General features: G+C 37.9%; 1 protein-coding gene across 1 annotated transcript; it reads right to left on the minus strand.

The window, feature by feature from the left end:
* Positions 1-526: 526 nt before the first annotated feature.
* On the minus strand, positions 527-18,804 carry LOC580448 (sodium- and chloride-dependent betaine transporter). The gene is made up of 14 exons (XM_030990743.1): positions 18,495-18,804; positions 16,414-16,548; positions 15,677-15,764; positions 15,151-15,360; positions 13,067-13,205; positions 9,903-10,037; positions 9,202-9,305; positions 8,444-8,568; positions 7,105-7,217; positions 5,664-5,801; positions 3,432-3,534; positions 3,024-3,127; positions 2,182-2,355; positions 527-680 (listed from the first exon to the last, which is right to left on the minus strand). Exons 1-14 carry the CDS (start codon positions 18,688-18,690, stop codon positions 588-590), a joined length of 1,857 nt encoding a protein of 618 aa, XP_030846603.1. The 5' UTR covers positions 18,691-18,804; the 3' UTR covers positions 527-587.
* Between the last annotated feature and the right edge of the window lie 1,094 nt (positions 18,805-19,898).

Here is a 19,898-nt window from a genome sequence, read left to right on the forward strand (position 1 = left end):
ATATTCATATTAGAATATACATCTGGGCCCCGTCTTACAAAGAGTTGATATCAATCGTAACTTATTTGCAATTGATATCAATCGCAACTATGTACATGAGAGATACTAGACTTCAAACTTGCGATTGATTGGAGGAATTACGATTGATTTGGATCAATCGCAACTCTTTGTAAGACGGGGCCCAGGTTACCCAAACAAAACATATGTACCATCGTACAAGACCTCTAAACTATTCAAACACACACCAGCTCCCGAAAAACAATGCAAGACAGAAAGAAAAAAAAACACCTATGAACTGTATTTGGCAAGTTTGGGTAACGCCAAAGTATTTTTGTCATTTGGTGTCCCATGCGGTACCAAATAACGGATTATTATGTATAATTTTACTTGATAAAGGATCTGATTCAAGTTCTAGTTCGGCTTGAAATTCTAATAATAATAATAATAGGCATACTACAACATACACGTGATTGGTTACGTATAGGACAAAATAGCTTGGACGTGCAAATTATTCAAGGCACAAGGCACGAATTATCCCATTATTTTCTAACAAATTCAGCTAGATATATCAGTTCACATGAAATTGTTTAGCGGACTTCAAACTCCAGCAGTTCAACCTCTTTTTTGTCCATGGATGTCTCGTAATCTGGTACGCTTGGGGTGGTAAGGGCGATCCATCGCTACAAAAAAGGGGGAAATGATGAAGACAATTATTGAATTGAATTGAAATGAACTTTATTTGATTCCAATCACAGCAAAAAATGACATTATACATTGTTGTAATACATACGGTAGGCAAAGAAAATACAGTGAAATATATATATATATATATATATATATGTATGTATAATGTATATATACATCGGAAAAAGAAAAAGAAAAAGAAGACATGAGTGAATCTGCTTAGAGTATAGGATGGAAAAAGGTGCATCCGTAAAAGCCACAGGGGCTTGATGAATGGGCGCACCCTGAGCGCGTCAGAATATAATTAACAATTAAAAGCTCAGTCAGCTGGAGAAGAGTAAAGGGATAAACAACGCTGACAATATATCATTTAAAAAGAACTATACATTGACAAGAAGTGCTGCTTTAGTTTACGTTTAAATTGTTTGGTGAACTGAATTGATTGTAAAGAATGTGGGCATGTGTTCCAAACGTTGGGGCCATTAATGGCGCAGAGAAATTGCAACAGTGCTGGAAGATACTTTCCACTGGTGAAACTTAGAGACATGCCTTTTATTTTGATCGTGTATTGTAGCATTCGTACAGAACATTTCTTTCAAAACATCTTGGTAATGTATGAGTAGTAAACCTGTGCATTATCAAAGAAGATGGTAATTTGTGTATATCGCCTCCCCCCCCCCCCCCCACTCAGTGATATCCCAACCCCGCAATCATGTCCTTTGGCAAAGACGACACTAATCCACATTTGCCACCGTCTACTCAGGTGATTAATGGGTACCTTGCAAGATTTTATTCCTTGAAATCCATTGTGTGCTGAGTAAGCTAAAGCTAGGGTAATAATATCCAAACTCCTTTGGAAAAGCTTCGGGATCGACGTGATATCATATTGTGACATGCACTATACAGTGCGACCCAGAAAAAACGAAACCGAGAATTATCGATGTTTTATCATAAATTAATCACAATTATAATTAACAAATGACACATATTTGTAAAGCTTAGATCATCCCCTTTCATCTGATGCAACTCACATGATGCATATTTCACGTATGGGTGATTAAAAGCAATTTGAAGGAAACAAAAAAGTCATTTGGCGGGCGGTATCTGAATTTCGAACACAAATTCACATTTCTAGAAAGTTTAGTTTCTGCTCTTTCATATGACACCTCAATCAGGAAAATGAGCAAGGAATAACAAAGTTCCGTTTGTTTAAAGTGATGCTTGCATTTCCATAATTTGATTTCAAAACTTCGTTTTCACTGGTTGTCTGCCGTAGCAACAAGCAGAATTGACAAAAGACTTAACTCCGTTCCATTGACATTTAAGTTGCATCAAATGAAAGAAGAGGATCTAAGCTTTACAAATATGTGTCATTTATTAATTACAATTGTGATTAAGTTATGATAAGACGTCGATAATTCTCGGTTTCGTTTTTTCTGGGTCGCACTGTACAAGAATGGTTTACTATCAATTATGAGCGTTGATGATCAAGATTACCTGCTTCAGGGAGCCCTGACTCTTGAAGATGAGCTGGTAGATGATGAAGATGGGGATGTTGATCATGGAAGCTACGGCCATCATGATACCAATCGTATACCCCCACCACGGGTAGATGTATTCATCCTCATACGTCAACGGCTGGTAGGATACAAGACTATACAAGAAGATGGTCTGAAGAAAATGACAGTGACACAGACCCGATTAAACTAATTTCCATCCCTGAAATAAGGCAATTGATAACGATTGGTTTCTTGACATTTGTAATAGGCATTTTAACCACAAAAAAGTGACCACTTAATCTGCACCACTAATAATTCTATTCCAGAAAATTGATAAAGTAGATAAGAAATTCGAACCATTATCATCGTTATTCTTTTTTTGTCTTCCAGGAAGCCTTGTTAACAAAAAAGAAACGTAGAAAAAAGTGAATTGAAAAGAATAAGAGGTAGAAAAAGAAGAGTCCATCTATGAAGAGTCCAACTACTAAGGGAGCTTTTTTATTTTTTATTTTTTTTTATTTTTATTTTATTTTTTTATTTATTTATTTATTTTATTTTATTTATTTATTTATTTTTTATTTTTATTTTTATTTATTTATTTATTATTATTATTATTATTATTTTTTTTTTATTTATTTATTTATTTATTTATTTATTTTTTATTTATTTATTTTTTTTTTTTTTGGGGGGGGGGGGGGGGTTCTATCATCTTCATCTTTCCTCCTTCCCTTTTTTGGCCAATCGCCAGGGAGGGGGGGGGGGGAGGTTCCCTCCTTAGCTACGCCACTTGAAAGTTTTGTATTGAGCAGTTTAGTCAAAGAAAGTAAACCAAGAACTTACACCGGCAAATAATGGCGTTGCAAACATCCAAGAGAAAACCATGTAACGCGTTATCCATCCCATGCCGGTCATAGCAGCTACACTACGCATGAAACGTCTTCCACCTGTAAATGGAGTTCGCATATGGTTAGACGATTAACAAACACAAGATGGCGCTCTTTGGAAATGTGATTACGACACAATCAAGCAAATACCTTATATTTTGGGTAAGCTATATACATTGATTATTTGGAAGAATGTAACAATCCCTTTTCCTGCTTTTGAACCTTATCAAAAGAGGTTGTGTCAGATGGTCCCTGTCGCAATGTCAGATTTAGCAAACAAATATAAACATTAATATTAATTGGGGCTGTCAAACCCTATACTCTTTCTATCGACGCACATGGTCCCCATTTTGTTTTAACGTACCATATACCCAGCCGATGACGGTGGACTCAAAAATAGCGATCCATAGCAGAACGAATCCACTACAGGAATAGTAGTCAAAGAGCTGAAAGATATACATTCCTCCCTGTTATAGAGGGTGAAAAAGAAGGGGAAAAAAGACATAATGATTAATCCAATGACATTGAACGTGTGCAGAAAAGGGTGCAGAAAGGGTGCAGAAAAGGGTCTGTCGAGTCATCCTTGGTGGGTATGACTCTTACCGCGGTGCTTTGGATCACCTCCGTCTTGATTCTCTCCACTCACGACGAGAAGGTCTTCTCCTCTCTTTTGCACGTGACCTTCTCACGTCAGCTCGCCATCGTGACTTTCTTCCAAAGTCCCGACGATCACTGTCTGGAAGGCAGTTACGGAACTCACATCTTCTCCATGAACCAAAATGCAGGACCACAAGATATTACAATTCTAGTATCCCATCAATTGTTCGTTTACTAAATAAGAATCCCGACCTCCTCATATAGGTCTAGCTATTTAATCCTGAACCTCTATCTGAATTTGTATCTAGTTTTATGAATATAGTTGTGATAAATATGATTTTAATAAATAGAACTTTGATAAAATGCATTTTTGAAGAATTTGATTTTGTGAAAAGAAATGTAATTTTTAGAGATATAATTTAGTTAAATGCAATTTTTATCCGATAAATTATTATAAAAGATATTTTCATTGCCAATCTATGCAACTCAAAAGAACAATGTATATTATCTGACTTTTTAAATTCAACTTTGATAAATGCAAGTTGATCAATGCAATAATTATTAATGTTATTTCAATAAATTTAATTTAATAAATGTAATTTTATGTTTTCAAGCCGGGTTTTACATCACGTATTCATGAAGATCATACATAACAATATTTAGTAATTGTATTTTATCGAATTATTTTGTATATATACTTCATGTAAATGTTACAGTTTAATCATTTAATTTCAATTTTTTAATGATCAATAATAATTTTTCTCTTAATACATTATCAAAATGTCCTGCTCCGACTCTCAAACTGTATACCTGATCTTACACCCTTTGAATTTCTATTTATTTCATATCCAAGTATGCAAACCGAACTCAATATTATTATTGTTTTCATTATCTATGATTTATTTACTATGTACTGTTTATATCTGGATTCATTTAAAAGTGTTTAAGCATATAATTATATTTTTTATGTCTATGGAATTATTTTTACCTTGTAAATTCACTTGTATCAGCCTCCAGCTGTATTGTTGAATATTCGAATAAAACCTTATCAAATCAAATCAAATCAAAATAGAAATACCAAACTGTAGGAGCGCTGTAATATATTAAAGAAGGGTCTTGAAATTGGTCCTGTTTGTAATACGATAATAATTTTCGTTTTGTTTAAAGCTTTGTTTGTGTTCTGTATTATCATTACTATTATTGTAAAGAGAATCGCTTTGTTTTAATGCAAGCCACTGGATTTTTTAATGCGATTTCCCAAGTACAGTTTTATTATATATTATATCTTTGTATTTCATGAAATTAATAATTGAATTGAAATTGAAATTTTGTACGAGAGTTTGTTGACCGAAGCAGGCACGTAGCCAGACTTCGATGTTAGGGGGGGGGGGGGGGGGGGGGCATCGATCGAGGTAAAAAAAAAGGGGTCTAAAAAAGTTCAACCGATCTTGGAAATTTTAGGGGGGGGGGGCACGTGCCCCACCGTGCCACCCCCCCCCCCCGTGGCTACGTGCCTGACCGAAGTCTATTTAAGGGTACTTGGCAATGGTTGGGTAATTATACAGGGCCATCGTAGACAGCAGTACTGATAAACTTATGACGATGAGGTAACAATGGGTAAATAAAGCTTAACCATTATCTTTTTGCTTTGAATACCATGTTAGATAGATTTGATGATATACAGAGTGAGTCAGAAAAAAGTCCCACTTTTTAAAAGTTGTATTGTTTGAAGTATGAATATTTAATCATGGGTTTCATGATATGTCTTGATAGAGTGAGATCTGGCAGTCTTGTACAGATTGTCTGATGTTCATTCATGCATGAAGGGATTAAAACGAAAATGGTACCTAAATGTACTGGGAGGATAACTCTATCAAGACATATCATGAAACCCATGATTAAATATTCATACAGTACTTCAAACAATACAATTTTAAAAAGTGGGACATTTTTTCTGACTCACTCTGTAGTTTAAAAAGGTTCTCGAGAATCTACTTACGTTTGTTACCACGGGGATAGCTAGGATGCAGTAAACTGCGCAGACGGCTGCGCAGAACATCTCTCTCCGGTACCCTCGAAGCAGGGTTTTGGGATAGAGATCGACCACGGTTGTGATGAACCCTTCAACGCATACAAACTAGAGGTCGAAATTTGAAAGTAATGTATGCAGTTGAGATGTTAATGGACGAAAGAGGGCGTACTAAAGGTCAATCTAACCTTTGTACTGAAATCATCATGGCGAAAATTGAAATAAATACTTTTTTTTGAGGTAAACGGTATACCAGATCAAAAGAAATTGAGATAATAGATTCAAGTTTAAGTTTAAATACACAAATATTAAAGTATATATAAGTGTATTAGTATTTTTCAGTGAAACAAGTAGCCATGAGTAAAGGGCAAAATGTATTAATAGTTATACAATTAATTCCGTAAACCGTATAAAATCTACATGGCTCTTTCTGTTTTCCATGAGTATGATAAAAGTATTCGAAACTTTTAAAACAATTCCACATACTTTTGAACTATCGTTCTGTTTCGTTGTTGTCGTTGCTGATTGCGCTGATTGCAGTTTAGGGAAAACTTTCTTCTATTACCACAAATACTATATAATTGTTTGAAACATATGAATGTGCTTATCATTGTTCCTTGTTTTCCCACGATGTCAACGTTCTACCGAATATTGGGTATCGTATTTATACCAATATCCTGCCGTTATTATGGTTAGGATAACCCCGTATTCTCAATAGCGGTTCCTGTTTGAAGTAGTTGAGACCGGACAATATATATTCGGATCGCTTCCCTAAACGGGGTATATTTTGTGTAGGTTTACATTAAAACTGTTCTACGCTAAGGAATAGCTATACCAGTAAATTGAAGATGAACGACGGAGAACGACAGAGAGAGAGAAAGAGAGAAAGAGAGAAAGAAAGAGAGAGGGAGAGAGATAGAGAAAGAGTGAGAGAGAGAGAGGGAGGAAGAGAGAGAGAGAGAGAGAGAAAGAAAGAGAGAGAAAGAAAGAGAGAAAGAGAGAGAGGGAGGAAGAGAGAGAGAGAGAGAGGGAGAAAGAGAGAAAGAAAGAGAGAAAGAGAGAGAGAGAGAGAGAGAGAGAGAGAGGAAGAGAGAGAGAGAGAGAGAGAGAGAGAGAGATGAACCAAAGTAGATTGTTCCGAGTTTTCTTGCAAATGATAGTTACAAAATAGGCCTATGTTACGAAATTGTCCTCAGAAAGATTTGAACCTGATCACAAAGACTTTCGAAAAATCAACTAGGTGCATTTTCAATAGGCCCTTTAATCACCGACTAAAATCTGCGAAAATTAAAATGTCCTATTTGCGATCGTGTTTTCGAAAGGAGGTGGGGTTGGGATAGGGATAGGGAGGGGGAGGGGAGGGGTTGGGGAAGGGGGATGGGGAAGGGGGGGGGGGAGGGTTAGGACTTACCTGGCTATCTATACCTAGGAAGAGGAGGGTGAGGAAGAAGAGAATAGCCCATAGTGTCGAGAGGGGTGTCTGGGTGATGGCCTCGGGGTATGCTATGAACCCTAGACCTGGACCTAAGAAAGTAGCCCAAGTAATAGACCAAATATGTCTTGTTAATAGTCATGAAAATTAAAAATTGATATACCAATCACATTTTTTGGCATGCAACGTTCCTATTAATTATTGTAAAGTCTATAACAAAAAATCACTTATTAGTACACGCAGAGTATTTGTCTTTTTAATTTCATTATATATATATCCACGATTGTCATTTCCAATAAAAATGCTCCTGAAAACTAATGAACAATGTGATATTATATAATGCAATCTATTACAAAAGCAGGAAAGAATGTCAATAGTTGAGGTCCACTAAACTGTGATAATGTGGAAACGCTTAGAAATAACATTAACTATTCCAAAGTGGTTTCAGGTTTTACCTAATGTAAGCATTTCAAGTACTTGACCCAAGGTGACACATCCGATACAGATTTTTATTACCGTGACAACATTTTTAATGACGAATTGAAGTAACGCGAACGTCAATGTTGTGGTACGAGCTTTTACTTCTGTTCATATTATCGTGTAGGCCTTCGAACAATATGCATTGTTTCGTTTTCTGGGTGATGTTCTATTCCGGCGAAAGGGTTACATTGATGCTTTCGTTGGATTAAGAATAGGAAGGAAAACCAAGACAAACATATTTTCTTGCCTCATATAAAAATAGGCCTCCTCTTTAAGATTGTGTACAAATTGTGTTTTAAATTAAAAAATTCTTCTTTTCAAGTCACCGTGAGGTAAATTCGATTGGATACAGCAAACGAATAGGAGAATGAATAAAACAAAACAAATTGTGACATTTTATACAAAATACAAGAAATGCAAGAACTTGTAAGGAATACTATAACTTGCTTTTAACTGGGAAGACGCTGTCTATAAACAGATTAATATAAAGTTTTCTAATATCATATACTGAACAAAAGAAATAACACAAGAATCGAGGACTTTTTCAAAGAAATTTTAGGCTTATAATTTAATTAAACGCTTGTGAGAAGGGGTAAGAGGGCAAATTGTGTTAAATCCATAAAGATAAGGAGTAGCGAATATGTAAATAATGTGTCCGGGGTAGTTGTCCTAGGGGGTAGTTGTCCGGGAGGTAGTTGTCCGAGGGGTATTTAAATCCGCTTATAAGGTAGCGCATATTAAAGGAGTAGCGTATATGTAAATAATGTGTCAGGGGCGGATTTGGGGTCGATTATTTTTTTGGTTGCCGCTATTTAGACCCCTTTTTGGCAAAACTTACCAGAGCTCGCAACATCACCAACTGCTTTCCCCTGCACACCCGACATGAACCCAAGCACAGCAAAGATGACAAACCCAGCATACAAACTGGTTGCACTGTTTATTGCAGAATACAGCAGTGTGTCCCTGTAATAAAACATGACGCAAACAAGAATGGTATCATCTGGAAGACATATATTATCGTATAAGTTAGTATTGGTGTAATAGCTATTGTTATTAGATTTATGTCAATTTCATGAATCATCTTATTAATACAAAAGTGCCAAACTTAAATGATGTTGTATTTGTTGATGATGATGGTGATGACGATGATAATGGTAATAATGACAAAAGGCTAAAGTGATAAAACACTTAACGATTACTATGAACTGCGATTTTGGACATTATAAACAATTTGCTTACAGATAATCGAATGCATTGATTTCAGTATTATAGCTTTATTGTAATAATAAGAGTTATAATAATATGTTTCGTTTTCACACGGCAGCCTCATTTTTAACCAATACTGTTGCCCCTGAGGCTCTTGCAATCACATTATTACCCCGGCTTTTAGCACCGTGATAAGGCGCATACCCATTTACTACACCGGAGTGGAGAGTGGCAAAGGACATTAGTTTTACAGCGGGACTCGAACCGCGAACCACGTGATCCACTAGACCACGACACCTCTACATCTCTTGTAAGTGTTTTGTAAAGCCAATTGTTATGAAAAAGCGTCGAAATCATGAGTTATAGATGAATTATAGATGATTTATATACCTGACGAAGTTGTGTGTTTTCTTATTGTAGCTCCCTAACGCAACCAGGACCCCCTGACCAAGAGAATTGGAGAAGAAGATCTGAGTAGCTGCGTCCAACCAAACCTGGATGGAAGAAGAAGAAGAAGAAGAAGAAGAAGAAGAAGAAGAAGAAGAAGAAGATTGGGTCATTTTCCTCACTGTTCCCACTCATAACAAACCTTCAGGAATTGCTCCCAGATCATTAAATTATTATTTCCACAATGTAATCGAATGACCAGAACTCAATTTCTATCGCTAAGCCTGACCTTCTTAGTACCTGAGGGGCCTTGAGTTTAGTGACGCCATGTTTGAGATATAGGAAGTTGGTGTCCTCCAAAGCAGTAACGGCTCGTATGAGTAGCATTGTTGCTAAGACCTTGAAACCCCAGAGATCAAGACCAAGTCCTAAATAGGGGTCCAATAGCCATCTTTATACCAGGATACGATATGGGGCCCAGGTTTTGAGCCCTAGTTTAAACTTGACTTTTAAGTTCTTTAGCTTTGTGACATCATGTTTGAGAGTACAAGTATAATTGAGCATAAAAGTTACTAAACCTGTGACTAAAACCCCCTAAAATCTCGTCTGAAATCAAGACAAAGTCCTGAATGTGGGCCCAAACACAGTTCCTAGACCAGGACCTTGCGTCCAGACCCACAAAGTCGATTTTAAGATTGACCTACCTGACTATTCCTGAGTTTTGTGAGATCTGGCTTGAGATAGAAGATAATGCCGTCGATTGCATTGGGTAACGTCACGGCTCGTATGAGTAGGATTGTGAGCAGGATGTATGGAAACGGAACGGTGAAGTATACCACCTGTACATCAAAAGAAATTCAAAATGGCGGAAGGAGAGTATAAGGAACAAAATGAAAATCACGCCATAATTATCCTACTGCGTTGTCCGACGCAACAATCGAAAACGTCCCCCCCCCCCCACTCACCGTAACTTTTCTGTCATTATTACATAAATAAACAAGGAGATGTTTCACAACGATTAAATTGACGTATTCCACAATGCACCCAAACAATTCAAAACAAATTTCCCCATGAAGACTAACAAGGCCTTCAGCAATATAGAAGTTGATTGATGTTGTAGAAATTCTGACCCGGTTTATTTTGTTGAGTTCAATGACCGCTTTAAAGCACAAACAAGTTTCCCGAAGAGTTAAAAGCAAGTGTAACCAAGTGAACCTCCCAACTTCCAACCGTATTAACATCGTATAAGCATCATATTAAGATCATATAGACATCGTATCAACATCGTATCAACATCGTATTAACATCGTACCAATATAGTATTAACATCGTGGAAGCGCATGAGTGGCGTTGATAGTGAAGAAAAAAAAATTCCCTAAAATGTGCGCGTGCATCTGAATCGGTGTTAATAGAGAATTGAGGAAGAGAATATAGAAAGTGCGAAATAATTTACAATAACACTATGATCAGAGCCAGCAGGGCGTCAAGTGGTAGTATTCATACATAGCGTTAAAGATAAAGGTGAGTTCTGGTCATCCGATTGCATTGTGAAAGAAAAGGTGTGGAATGGATCAGAAAAAAGATGATAAGTAACAAGCACTGTACACAGATGTATATTGGACTACACAAATCGTGTCGGGGCGACTAACCTTGATTTCCTAATCTTTCTATGTTCATTACTCAGCCAGGATACATTTTCTACCAAAATCGTGTGGCAAATGACATTTATTTGTAATCTTGAACATGCAGCGTTAGTTGCAATGACGAACCTTCGTCATTGCCTTGTTTTCGTTCACATTCTGCCCCATTAATATTCTCCTTAGTATATTCCTTATCGTCCGGAAATCACATTCGTTTTGCACGTAGTGCTTGTTATTCCCAGTTAGGTGCCTTCATCATATCCATTTCCTTTCAAATTTCGTAGGCATCATCTCTAGCATCTCATCAAGGTCACCTACTTTTTCGATTTTCGAAATCACTCATGCATGACCGTCCAGGCGCCATTTTGTCCGTTTCTGGTCCATTTTAAGGCCTTTATATCTTCCTTCCTATCTCAAATATCCTAGATCCTACAAACTTCTAACAAATTCCTCTAGATAGTCTGAGAGATGTTCTTTCATCTGCGACGCATGACTTGACCTTCAAAATGCCATCTTCATACTCGAAATTCAAATCTAAAACCGACTCCGTCAAAAATCTCTCAAGTTCTTGAAAAATGGACCCCTAAATAATCTAAAACTGCCATAACTTTCTCATATAAATTCCGTTTTGTATTTAAATCTCACAGTATCTTTATCTCATAATTGCACATGGCCATGCCAAATTTCACGCTCCAATGGCTTTGCACAACATAAATAGCGCCCTCTAAAGTTCTGGGAATTGGCTTTCTGTCTGTGGCCGTATCTCCATAATGGCTTGGCAAACCCGTACCCTTTTTTGGATTTAGATACTTGAAGATATGCCCTTTCCAGCCATATACAAAATTATATACCCTATCACTGACCAAATTTGAGAAAATTGCCCTCCAAATTCGCCATTTTCAAGAAAATTGAGAAATAACTTCAACTTGCTCTAAAATGGCGATCGTTATACCTACATCAATGAAACTTTGCAGACATATGTATTCATATACGTGACAACTGTTTACCAAGTTTGGTAAAATTCGAATATGTCAGCGCAAAGTTATCGCCAAAAATGATGAATTTACTATGGATTACGTAATAGCGCGTTCAATGCGCGCAATACATTGCGCGCAGTTAACAATAGTGTCAAACTGACCGCAATGAAGTGCCCTTTCGGATGATACCAAGTATTATATATGTTCACACAGAAAATTGTGAGTAAATCGCATTTGAACAAAGATCACTACACGAATTCCGCCGAGTTTCCGCCCGAACCTAACACGTTTCGGCTATGACGTCATTTTTTCAGACTGCTTTTCGCCCCTTAAACGTCCATTTTTTTCCTTGAAAATTTGCAGTGACATGCCGAGTTCCAATACGCAGGGCACCTTTTGGCCGGATTTTTAAAATTGGTCAAGGGGGCCATTTAAGACGCCATTTTGTCCTATACATCTATTTTACATCACGTGTTTCGATAGGATTATCATAGAAAAAAAGAGAGTGGTTTACAATAACAACCATGAAATTCTCTTTCTAATGATACCAAATACGGCCCATAAAGAGACGTAAAGAGAGAGAGAAAAAACAATTTAACTCCGGCCATAATACAGATCCTGCACGTTTTCCGCCCATTCATTACACGCATTGTCTATGGGGCATATCGGGTTCACGCTTTTGGCCCCCAGAACGAACTTGATTGCAATGTCAAACATGCACCAAATCCCATTGGTTTGTGCACGCAGTGCTTGCGAGCCCTTTCTAGGTTCTTTCCCCTATCCCAATTTCTTTCAAACTTCGTAGGCATAGTACCATCCCATCAAGGTCACTGTTGATGCCTTTCTTTCGCCCTACCTATCTCCAATATCACAGAAGCTACAGACTTCGTGCAAATTGCTCTGGATAGTCCGAGAGAAGCTCTTTCGTTTGACACGTAGAAACACGGCGTCATTGCACGCACATCGTTGTGACACGATTGCATTTCTAGTTTCGTTTGATTCTGTGAGAATTCGTTTTCTTTTTTTGGGAACCAGAACTCACCTTTATCTTTAATGCCTTTCTGACTCTCAATAGACAACAATTAAAAAAAAAAAAAAATGTTTAAAGCCTCGGTCACAAATGCCATTACGAACTGCTACGAACGCCGTACGAACGATTTTCAGACAATGGAAATTCGGAAAGACAATGGAAAAACAGGGAGATTCGTACGAAATTATTGTTCGTACGAACCTTTGTGACCGTAGCATTACCTTTCCTGATGATTTCACTCCTTTGCAGATACAGAGGTAGATGCAGATCCAGGCGAGAATGAGACACAGAACAAGATGCCAGTTCACGTTGCCTATGTCATGAATTCCCTCGGATAGGTGAATCTGAAGAACCTTCCGACTGGTGGTGACGAGGACGTCGACAAAGACCGTGATGATGATGATGATGTTCACCACGATGACGAAGACGATGATGGTGACGATGGTTGCGACGACAGTTATGATGATTTTGACGAGGACGGTGATAATGACGTTGATGACGACGACGATGACGACGATGGTTATGATGATTGACGGTAGCGGTTGTGGTAATGAGAGACAATTAATGATGTTAAAGCGACGGTAATGAAAAGGACGATGACTTTGGTAACGACAATGATTACGATGTTGGAGATGATAACAATGTCGGAAATTAATAATGTTGCAGTTGTTGACGATGATGGTGATGACGTTGATAATGACAAAATGTGATAGTGATACCAAAGTCAATGATTAGGCCTACTAGGAACTGTGATTTTCACATTATCCCAACTAGCAAGTGGCTCTCGTCGATACAATACAAATTAAAGGTTCAAAGTAGGCTCCCCTGTCTATGAAAGAAAATGTAATTCAAAATGTATTAAACCTAATTTTTCAATAATATTCATAATAATTCATTAAATGAGAAGCCATCAACTGAATGTGAAATCAAACATTAAAAACAAAATGATATTCGCTCCCTTTTGTTTGAACCTTGAAAGATCTCTCTTTCAATGGATAAGAGCACATATATATATATTTTTTTTTGGGGGGGTCCAGTTTTTTTGGAACATTTTTGCGCCTACTCAGCCTGCCGGTGAATATTAAAGCGGGGGGGGGGGGGGGGGAGGGGGTGTTGGAGAGGAGGACCACTAATTTTTTTTTTGGCAGGGGGGGGGGGGGTGATGCTCCGTTTTAGCATTGTTGTTGCTGCTTTATATGTAGTTGATAATGCATGATTAAAATAAATAGAGAGAGAGAGAACCACCATCATTATGCAATGGTTCAGGGTTTGTGTAATATACATTTTGAAACCATTTCTTAGCGTCTCAACCCTAAAAAAATAGAAAAACTGTTTTTGAGGAAAAGCATTATACTGAACTGAATAAAGAATAATAACTTTATATTGGCTCATACTAATACTGAAACGGGCTAAAGATAATGTGGTATCGGCACAGTAAGATCGGGTAGAGGTATTCCAAAATGACATTCTGATAATCAACATTTTGTTCTGTTATCATTATGTATATACGCATAATACAACTGATCTTTATGATTTCTTAACGTGATATAGCTTCTTCTCCCCCTGCAAACAAAAAAGAAAACAAGGTTATTTAATAAAAGGATCATGCGACAAAATGATCATTGTGATTCAGTGTATTCTTTAATGAGTATTTCGAATTGAATGGAACGTCTCATCTCAGTAAGTATGGCTGTGATTTGTAAAAGTTGTTTTTACAAAGAAGATTCTGGTAAATAGCAGTGCTTATTCAAACAAATATACGTATCAATTTGACTCACAATGGTAGAATCGGCCCGTGGATCCGCGCCTGATTGATTGCATGGATCAAGGGGTCCAATTGGCTTTATCGGGCATATACAAACTATCAAAACAAGTTACATACCAGAAACAAGCTAACGAATAGTATATTCATTAACCGCTCACCTAAAAACCGTCTGCTGAGCATAATGAAACGAGTAAGGGCTTGCTAAAGCGGCCAAAGTGCGATTGAAACACGCTTTTTTGCTCTTCTCCAACGCATAAAGAGACGACATTGTGCTGTATTTTTATGTTTTCCACGACAAAAGTACGAGGAAAGTGCCATATTTTTGTTTATATTATACTTTTTGAAAGTATACCCAAGTGACTCACGGGCACCCCATTGCCGGAAAGAAACGTACTTTTTAAAATAAAACTTCACCTTTTCATGCACAAATGCTAATTTGTTCAATGCACGCAAGTCAGATTAAGCGGATGATACGACGTTCCCATATAGTGATGGGGAATGTTTATTCCAATCATTTTGTATCGCGCATAATCGACTTACTTCCAAAACTCGACCGTTGGAGACGTCGTCTCGTTCCCGCACTCCACACTCGTATTCATCCTTGAATTCGTCATGTCGTTGGCCAACTCGTACACGGTGACATTATCACTCGACGTCGTGTTGACTTTCGCAGCGGCGTTCGCTACCATGCAACAGGGCGTGTTCCACTCGTTGTCGCAGGTCGAGTACGGGAGAACGGCCCTGAAAGACCTGGGGGTGTTTCACAAAGATTATAAGTTAAACTTACTGTAACTCTAGGTTGGACTTCAATATTATGGAGAGCCATTTGTAGCCTATAATGAAATATATTAAAAAGCGAAAATTCGAGTATTGTAGACTTCTCATAAATTCCAAATCAAGAACATGAAATCTCCCATGATAATAGAAAATATGAATGATTTGAATCAACATTTTATTCTTTTAAAATAACTCTTACAAAATAGTTTCAAGGATGCTAACGGCTTTCCATACTTGTTAAGTCCAACTTAGAGATAAGTTCAACTTAGGATCTTTGTGAAACACCTACCAGAAGAGATAGTAGAGACCCCACGCCATGATCACTACGTAGTACGTGTTGAGAAAGGATTCCACCACCAGACAAGCGACCCCGATTCCTGACGAAATAAAGAAGAGCAAAACCAAAACAAAATTATAAAAAAGCAGTGACTAATTTTTAACAATGCTAACATGAATGTGATTATACACAGCATAGATTTATATGATAATATGTGCAGTTATTCAAATTTATTATTGAATAGTTTCTTGACGTCCTTATCACCTGTCAGAGAAATCTTTCATTCGTAGTATCTATGGTGTTGTTTACATAAAACCACCGGATGTTATTTTTTGAAACAAAAAATGGTTGAATGGGATTAATAAATTGAAAAGAAGTAGAGAGAGAGAGAGAGAGAGAGAAGAAGAAGAAGGAAGAAAAGAAGAAAGAGGAGAAGAAGAGAGAGAGAGAGAGAGAGAGAGAGAAGAAGAAGAAGAAGAAGAAGGAAGAAAAGAAGAAAGAGGAGAAGAAGAGAGAGAGAGAGAGAGAGAGAGGGGGGGGGGTAGTACAGAGTTAGATTGTGTGTGTGAGAGAGGGATAGGGGAAGGGGAGTGAGGTTAGAGCGAAGGAGAGAGAGCGAGAGAGAGAGAGAGAGAGAGAGAGATGGGAGAGAGAGAAAAAGGGAGAGGGATAAAGAGATAGAGAGAGAGAGAGAGAGAGAGAAAGAGACAGAGAGACAAAGACAAAGACAAAGTTCAAAGTAAACTTACCTTTGAAGAGAGGTGAGATCATATTCCACGCTGTGATTGGTCCCTGTCCAGTAAACTGACCAATACCAATCTCGATGACCAGCAATGGAATTCCTCCCAAAATGACACACAGAAAATACGGCACTAGGAACGCCCCTGTAGATAAAAACGAATATAATTCTTCATTCACACTGCCAAATTGACTCCTTACCGAATCCACACCGGCTCAACACCGACTCCTTACCGATTTCAAACCGACTTCTTCCCGACTTCAAACCGACTCCACACCGACTCCACACCGACTCCACACTGACTCTACACCGACTCTACACCGACTCTACACCGACTCCTTACCGATTTCACGCCTACTCCACACCGCCTCCTTACAGACTTCCCTACTGACTTCAAACTGACTCCATACCGACTCCACACCGACTCCACACCGATCCACACCGACCCCTTACCGACTTCAAACCGACTTATTCTTGACCATTCAGGGCAATGTAATTTTTTCTCTCGATATTTTGTTGATCTGGGGGTGTTTCACAAAGATCCTAAGTCGAACTTAACTCTAAGTTGGACTAAAAAATTATGGAGAGCCATTTGTAACCTTAAAATCAAACATATTCAAAAGCGAAAATTCAAGTATTTTAGATTATTCCACATCAAGAACATAAAATCCCTGTGGTAATAGGAAATATTAATGAATTGACTCAACATTTTATGCCTTTTAAAATAAATTTTACGAAATATTCTCATAGATGCCACCGCCTTCATAATTGTTAAGTCCAACTTAGGATCTTGTGAAACACCCCCTGGTGTAGGTCTCATTGGTTTCCTAGGCCCCGTCTTATAAAGGGATACGATCGATTCAAATCAAGTCCTCCGATCAATCGCAAGTTTGCAGTCTCCTATCTATTATGTACATAGTTGCGATTGATATCAAATCTTTATAAGACGGGGCCAAGCTGACAACAAAATGAATTATAGCAACGATCAGAGAATTCGTTTCTAGCCATCCGAACGTTACCTAAAAATATTTTACATTGTAATTTCAGTTATACGTTATGTAATGATTATTACTATCAGATTTAAAGCCCACTGCAGTACGTGTAGCTACTTGCTCCCTCTATATTAGCAAACAATGCCTAAGCGGTACATGTTGCTCCCGTATGATTCTCTTTTTCTTATGTTAATTGGGAGCTGAGTTGATGAGATAGCCATCTATCAATGACCACACTGGGTGGTCAAACTAGTACAGACGGGCTTTAATGCAGTACACAAGTAGGTAAAGCTTCACCGCAAAAGATTTTTTTATGAATTACCGTTGGACATCTTCCAAACAATTGACCTAATTTGAAGAAATGCATATTTGATTTGATTTGATTTGATTTGATTTACATACTTACTCAATTAATATTTTCATACATACATACATACATATTGATATTTATATAGCGCCTTTACATAAACATGCTCAAAGCGCTTTACATTAGTAAATCAAAAACGGAATAATTATATGCTCTCCAAGTGCATTACACTCTAAAAATAACAATACAAAGAAAACAAATGAGAGTTTAGATTTCTCTAAAATGATGCGACTGAGATGCAGGAACGAATGCCTAATGGGAGACTATTCCACATAGTGGGACCAGACAAAATTCTATTTTGTTGACCCTTCTTCGAATTGATGCGGGGGATTTGCAGAAGAAGGGGGTCTGACCTTGAACGGAATGAATATCTTGATTGCTGGATGGGACAAGACAGACTAGAAATATAGGATGGTATCTTTTAAAGATTTATTATTTTATATTTGTAATTATGATTATGTTTTGTAAAACAAAATATTAATGTAGGCCAACTGCATGCCCTGGCATTTGAAAAAAAGTTTTCTAATACATACAAATACAAACATGATCACAACTCCTTTCAAAAAATAAATTCAGGGGCAATTCAATTGCAATATCCTACTGTAAATCCAAAATAAGTAGCAGAGACAAGGAAAATACCAAACATTTCTTCAGAACTTTTCACTCCTGCTAGAAACAACAGTCCACAGAACTCCCCCTCCCCCATCCCCTCAGAAAGAAAAATCGACCTACCTCCACCGTGTTTGTAGCAGAGATAAGGGAATCTCCAGACATTGCCCAGGCCGACGGATCCCCCGCAAAGAGTTAGGAAGAAGTCGATCTGTTTTGTCCACGATCCGCGGTCTTTTATGTCCGATTTCTTGTACTTGACCTCATCCTGATAGGGAGTGTCGTCTTTGGAATCTTCTGGAGTCATGGATGAAGTCATTTTTTTTAAAGAAATCTGCAGAGAGGGAAGAAAAACAAAGTTTTGGGAAAAACTACACAAAAGAGCTCTCAGTCTCACTTTTTTGAGCTGATTGTCGTCATGAACGGACGTGCCTAACGATTCGCTCCGCACTCACAACTTCGCTGAAGTATATACAACAGCAATGGAACTATATCACCCATAGGAATTTTGCCTACTTTTGAGTACTTTGGGAGATCGTTGAACTACCTGTGTTGGTTTTACTTATACTACGTGAACTCTTTTCGTGAAATATAAGGAAGTTATTACCCGGAAACGCTTCAAGATGCCGAGAGGCGCGAAACTTCAAACCGAGGATATCGCAAGAGATATGCGCGGAGAAGTCAAGAAAGTACTGGAGGACAACAACGATATTCTAGACTCTCTTGTATCAAAGGTAAAGCTGACACTTATTGAAGAACTAACATCTGTCATTACTGAAAAAGTTGCTGAAAGTATTCGTGAAAGTTTTGAATTTGAGCTTTCCGAGAGAGATAGCAAAATCAGTGAATTGGAAAGAAAATTTGCCAGACTGAAGGAGGAGCACGAAGAGGCTGAGCAATACTCAAGAAGAAATTGCCTGATTGTTCATGGTCTGGATGAGAGAGAGAATGAGAAGACAGATGAAATGATTAACAAAGTGTGTGAGGAGAAATTGGACATAAAGCTAACAAGAGGAGACATCGATAGATCGCACAGATTAGGATCGAAAAATGGAGGATCAACCAGAGGGATCATTGTTCGATTCACCAACTACACGGCTCGTAACAAGGTCTACCAGGCAAGAAGGAAACTCAGAGGTTTGGAAGGGACGCCCATTTTCATACAAGAGAATTTGACGAAAGAGCGAGGAAGACTCTTTCGGGAGATAAAGTCAAAACATAAGGAAAAATTGAAAGCGATTTGGACTCAAGATGGCCGAATCATAGTTTTGACCACTGATGGACGCCGTGTTATTCTTACACAGATGACCAATATCAGCAAACTAACGTCGTCTTCATAAGCATGATCAGTCGATGGTTAGTTAGTTATCGCGTGTATTGTACCTGGAATTTTATTTGCATAGAAACTGGAAGTAGCAACTAATCCATCTCGTTAAGCGTCTTACTGTACACGAACGCTGAACGCTTCGCTGAAACTTCTTTATGTTGGAAGCACAAGACTGGCCATGCATCGAGTTGCGTTGGTGT

Source organism: Strongylocentrotus purpuratus, unplaced genomic scaffold (assembly GCF_000002235.5).
Source record: "Strongylocentrotus purpuratus isolate Spur 01 unplaced genomic scaffold, Spur_5.0 spur5_scaffold_19, whole genome shotgun sequence".
Taxonomy (NCBI): domain Eukaryota; kingdom Metazoa; phylum Echinodermata; class Echinoidea; order Camarodonta; family Strongylocentrotidae; genus Strongylocentrotus; species Strongylocentrotus purpuratus.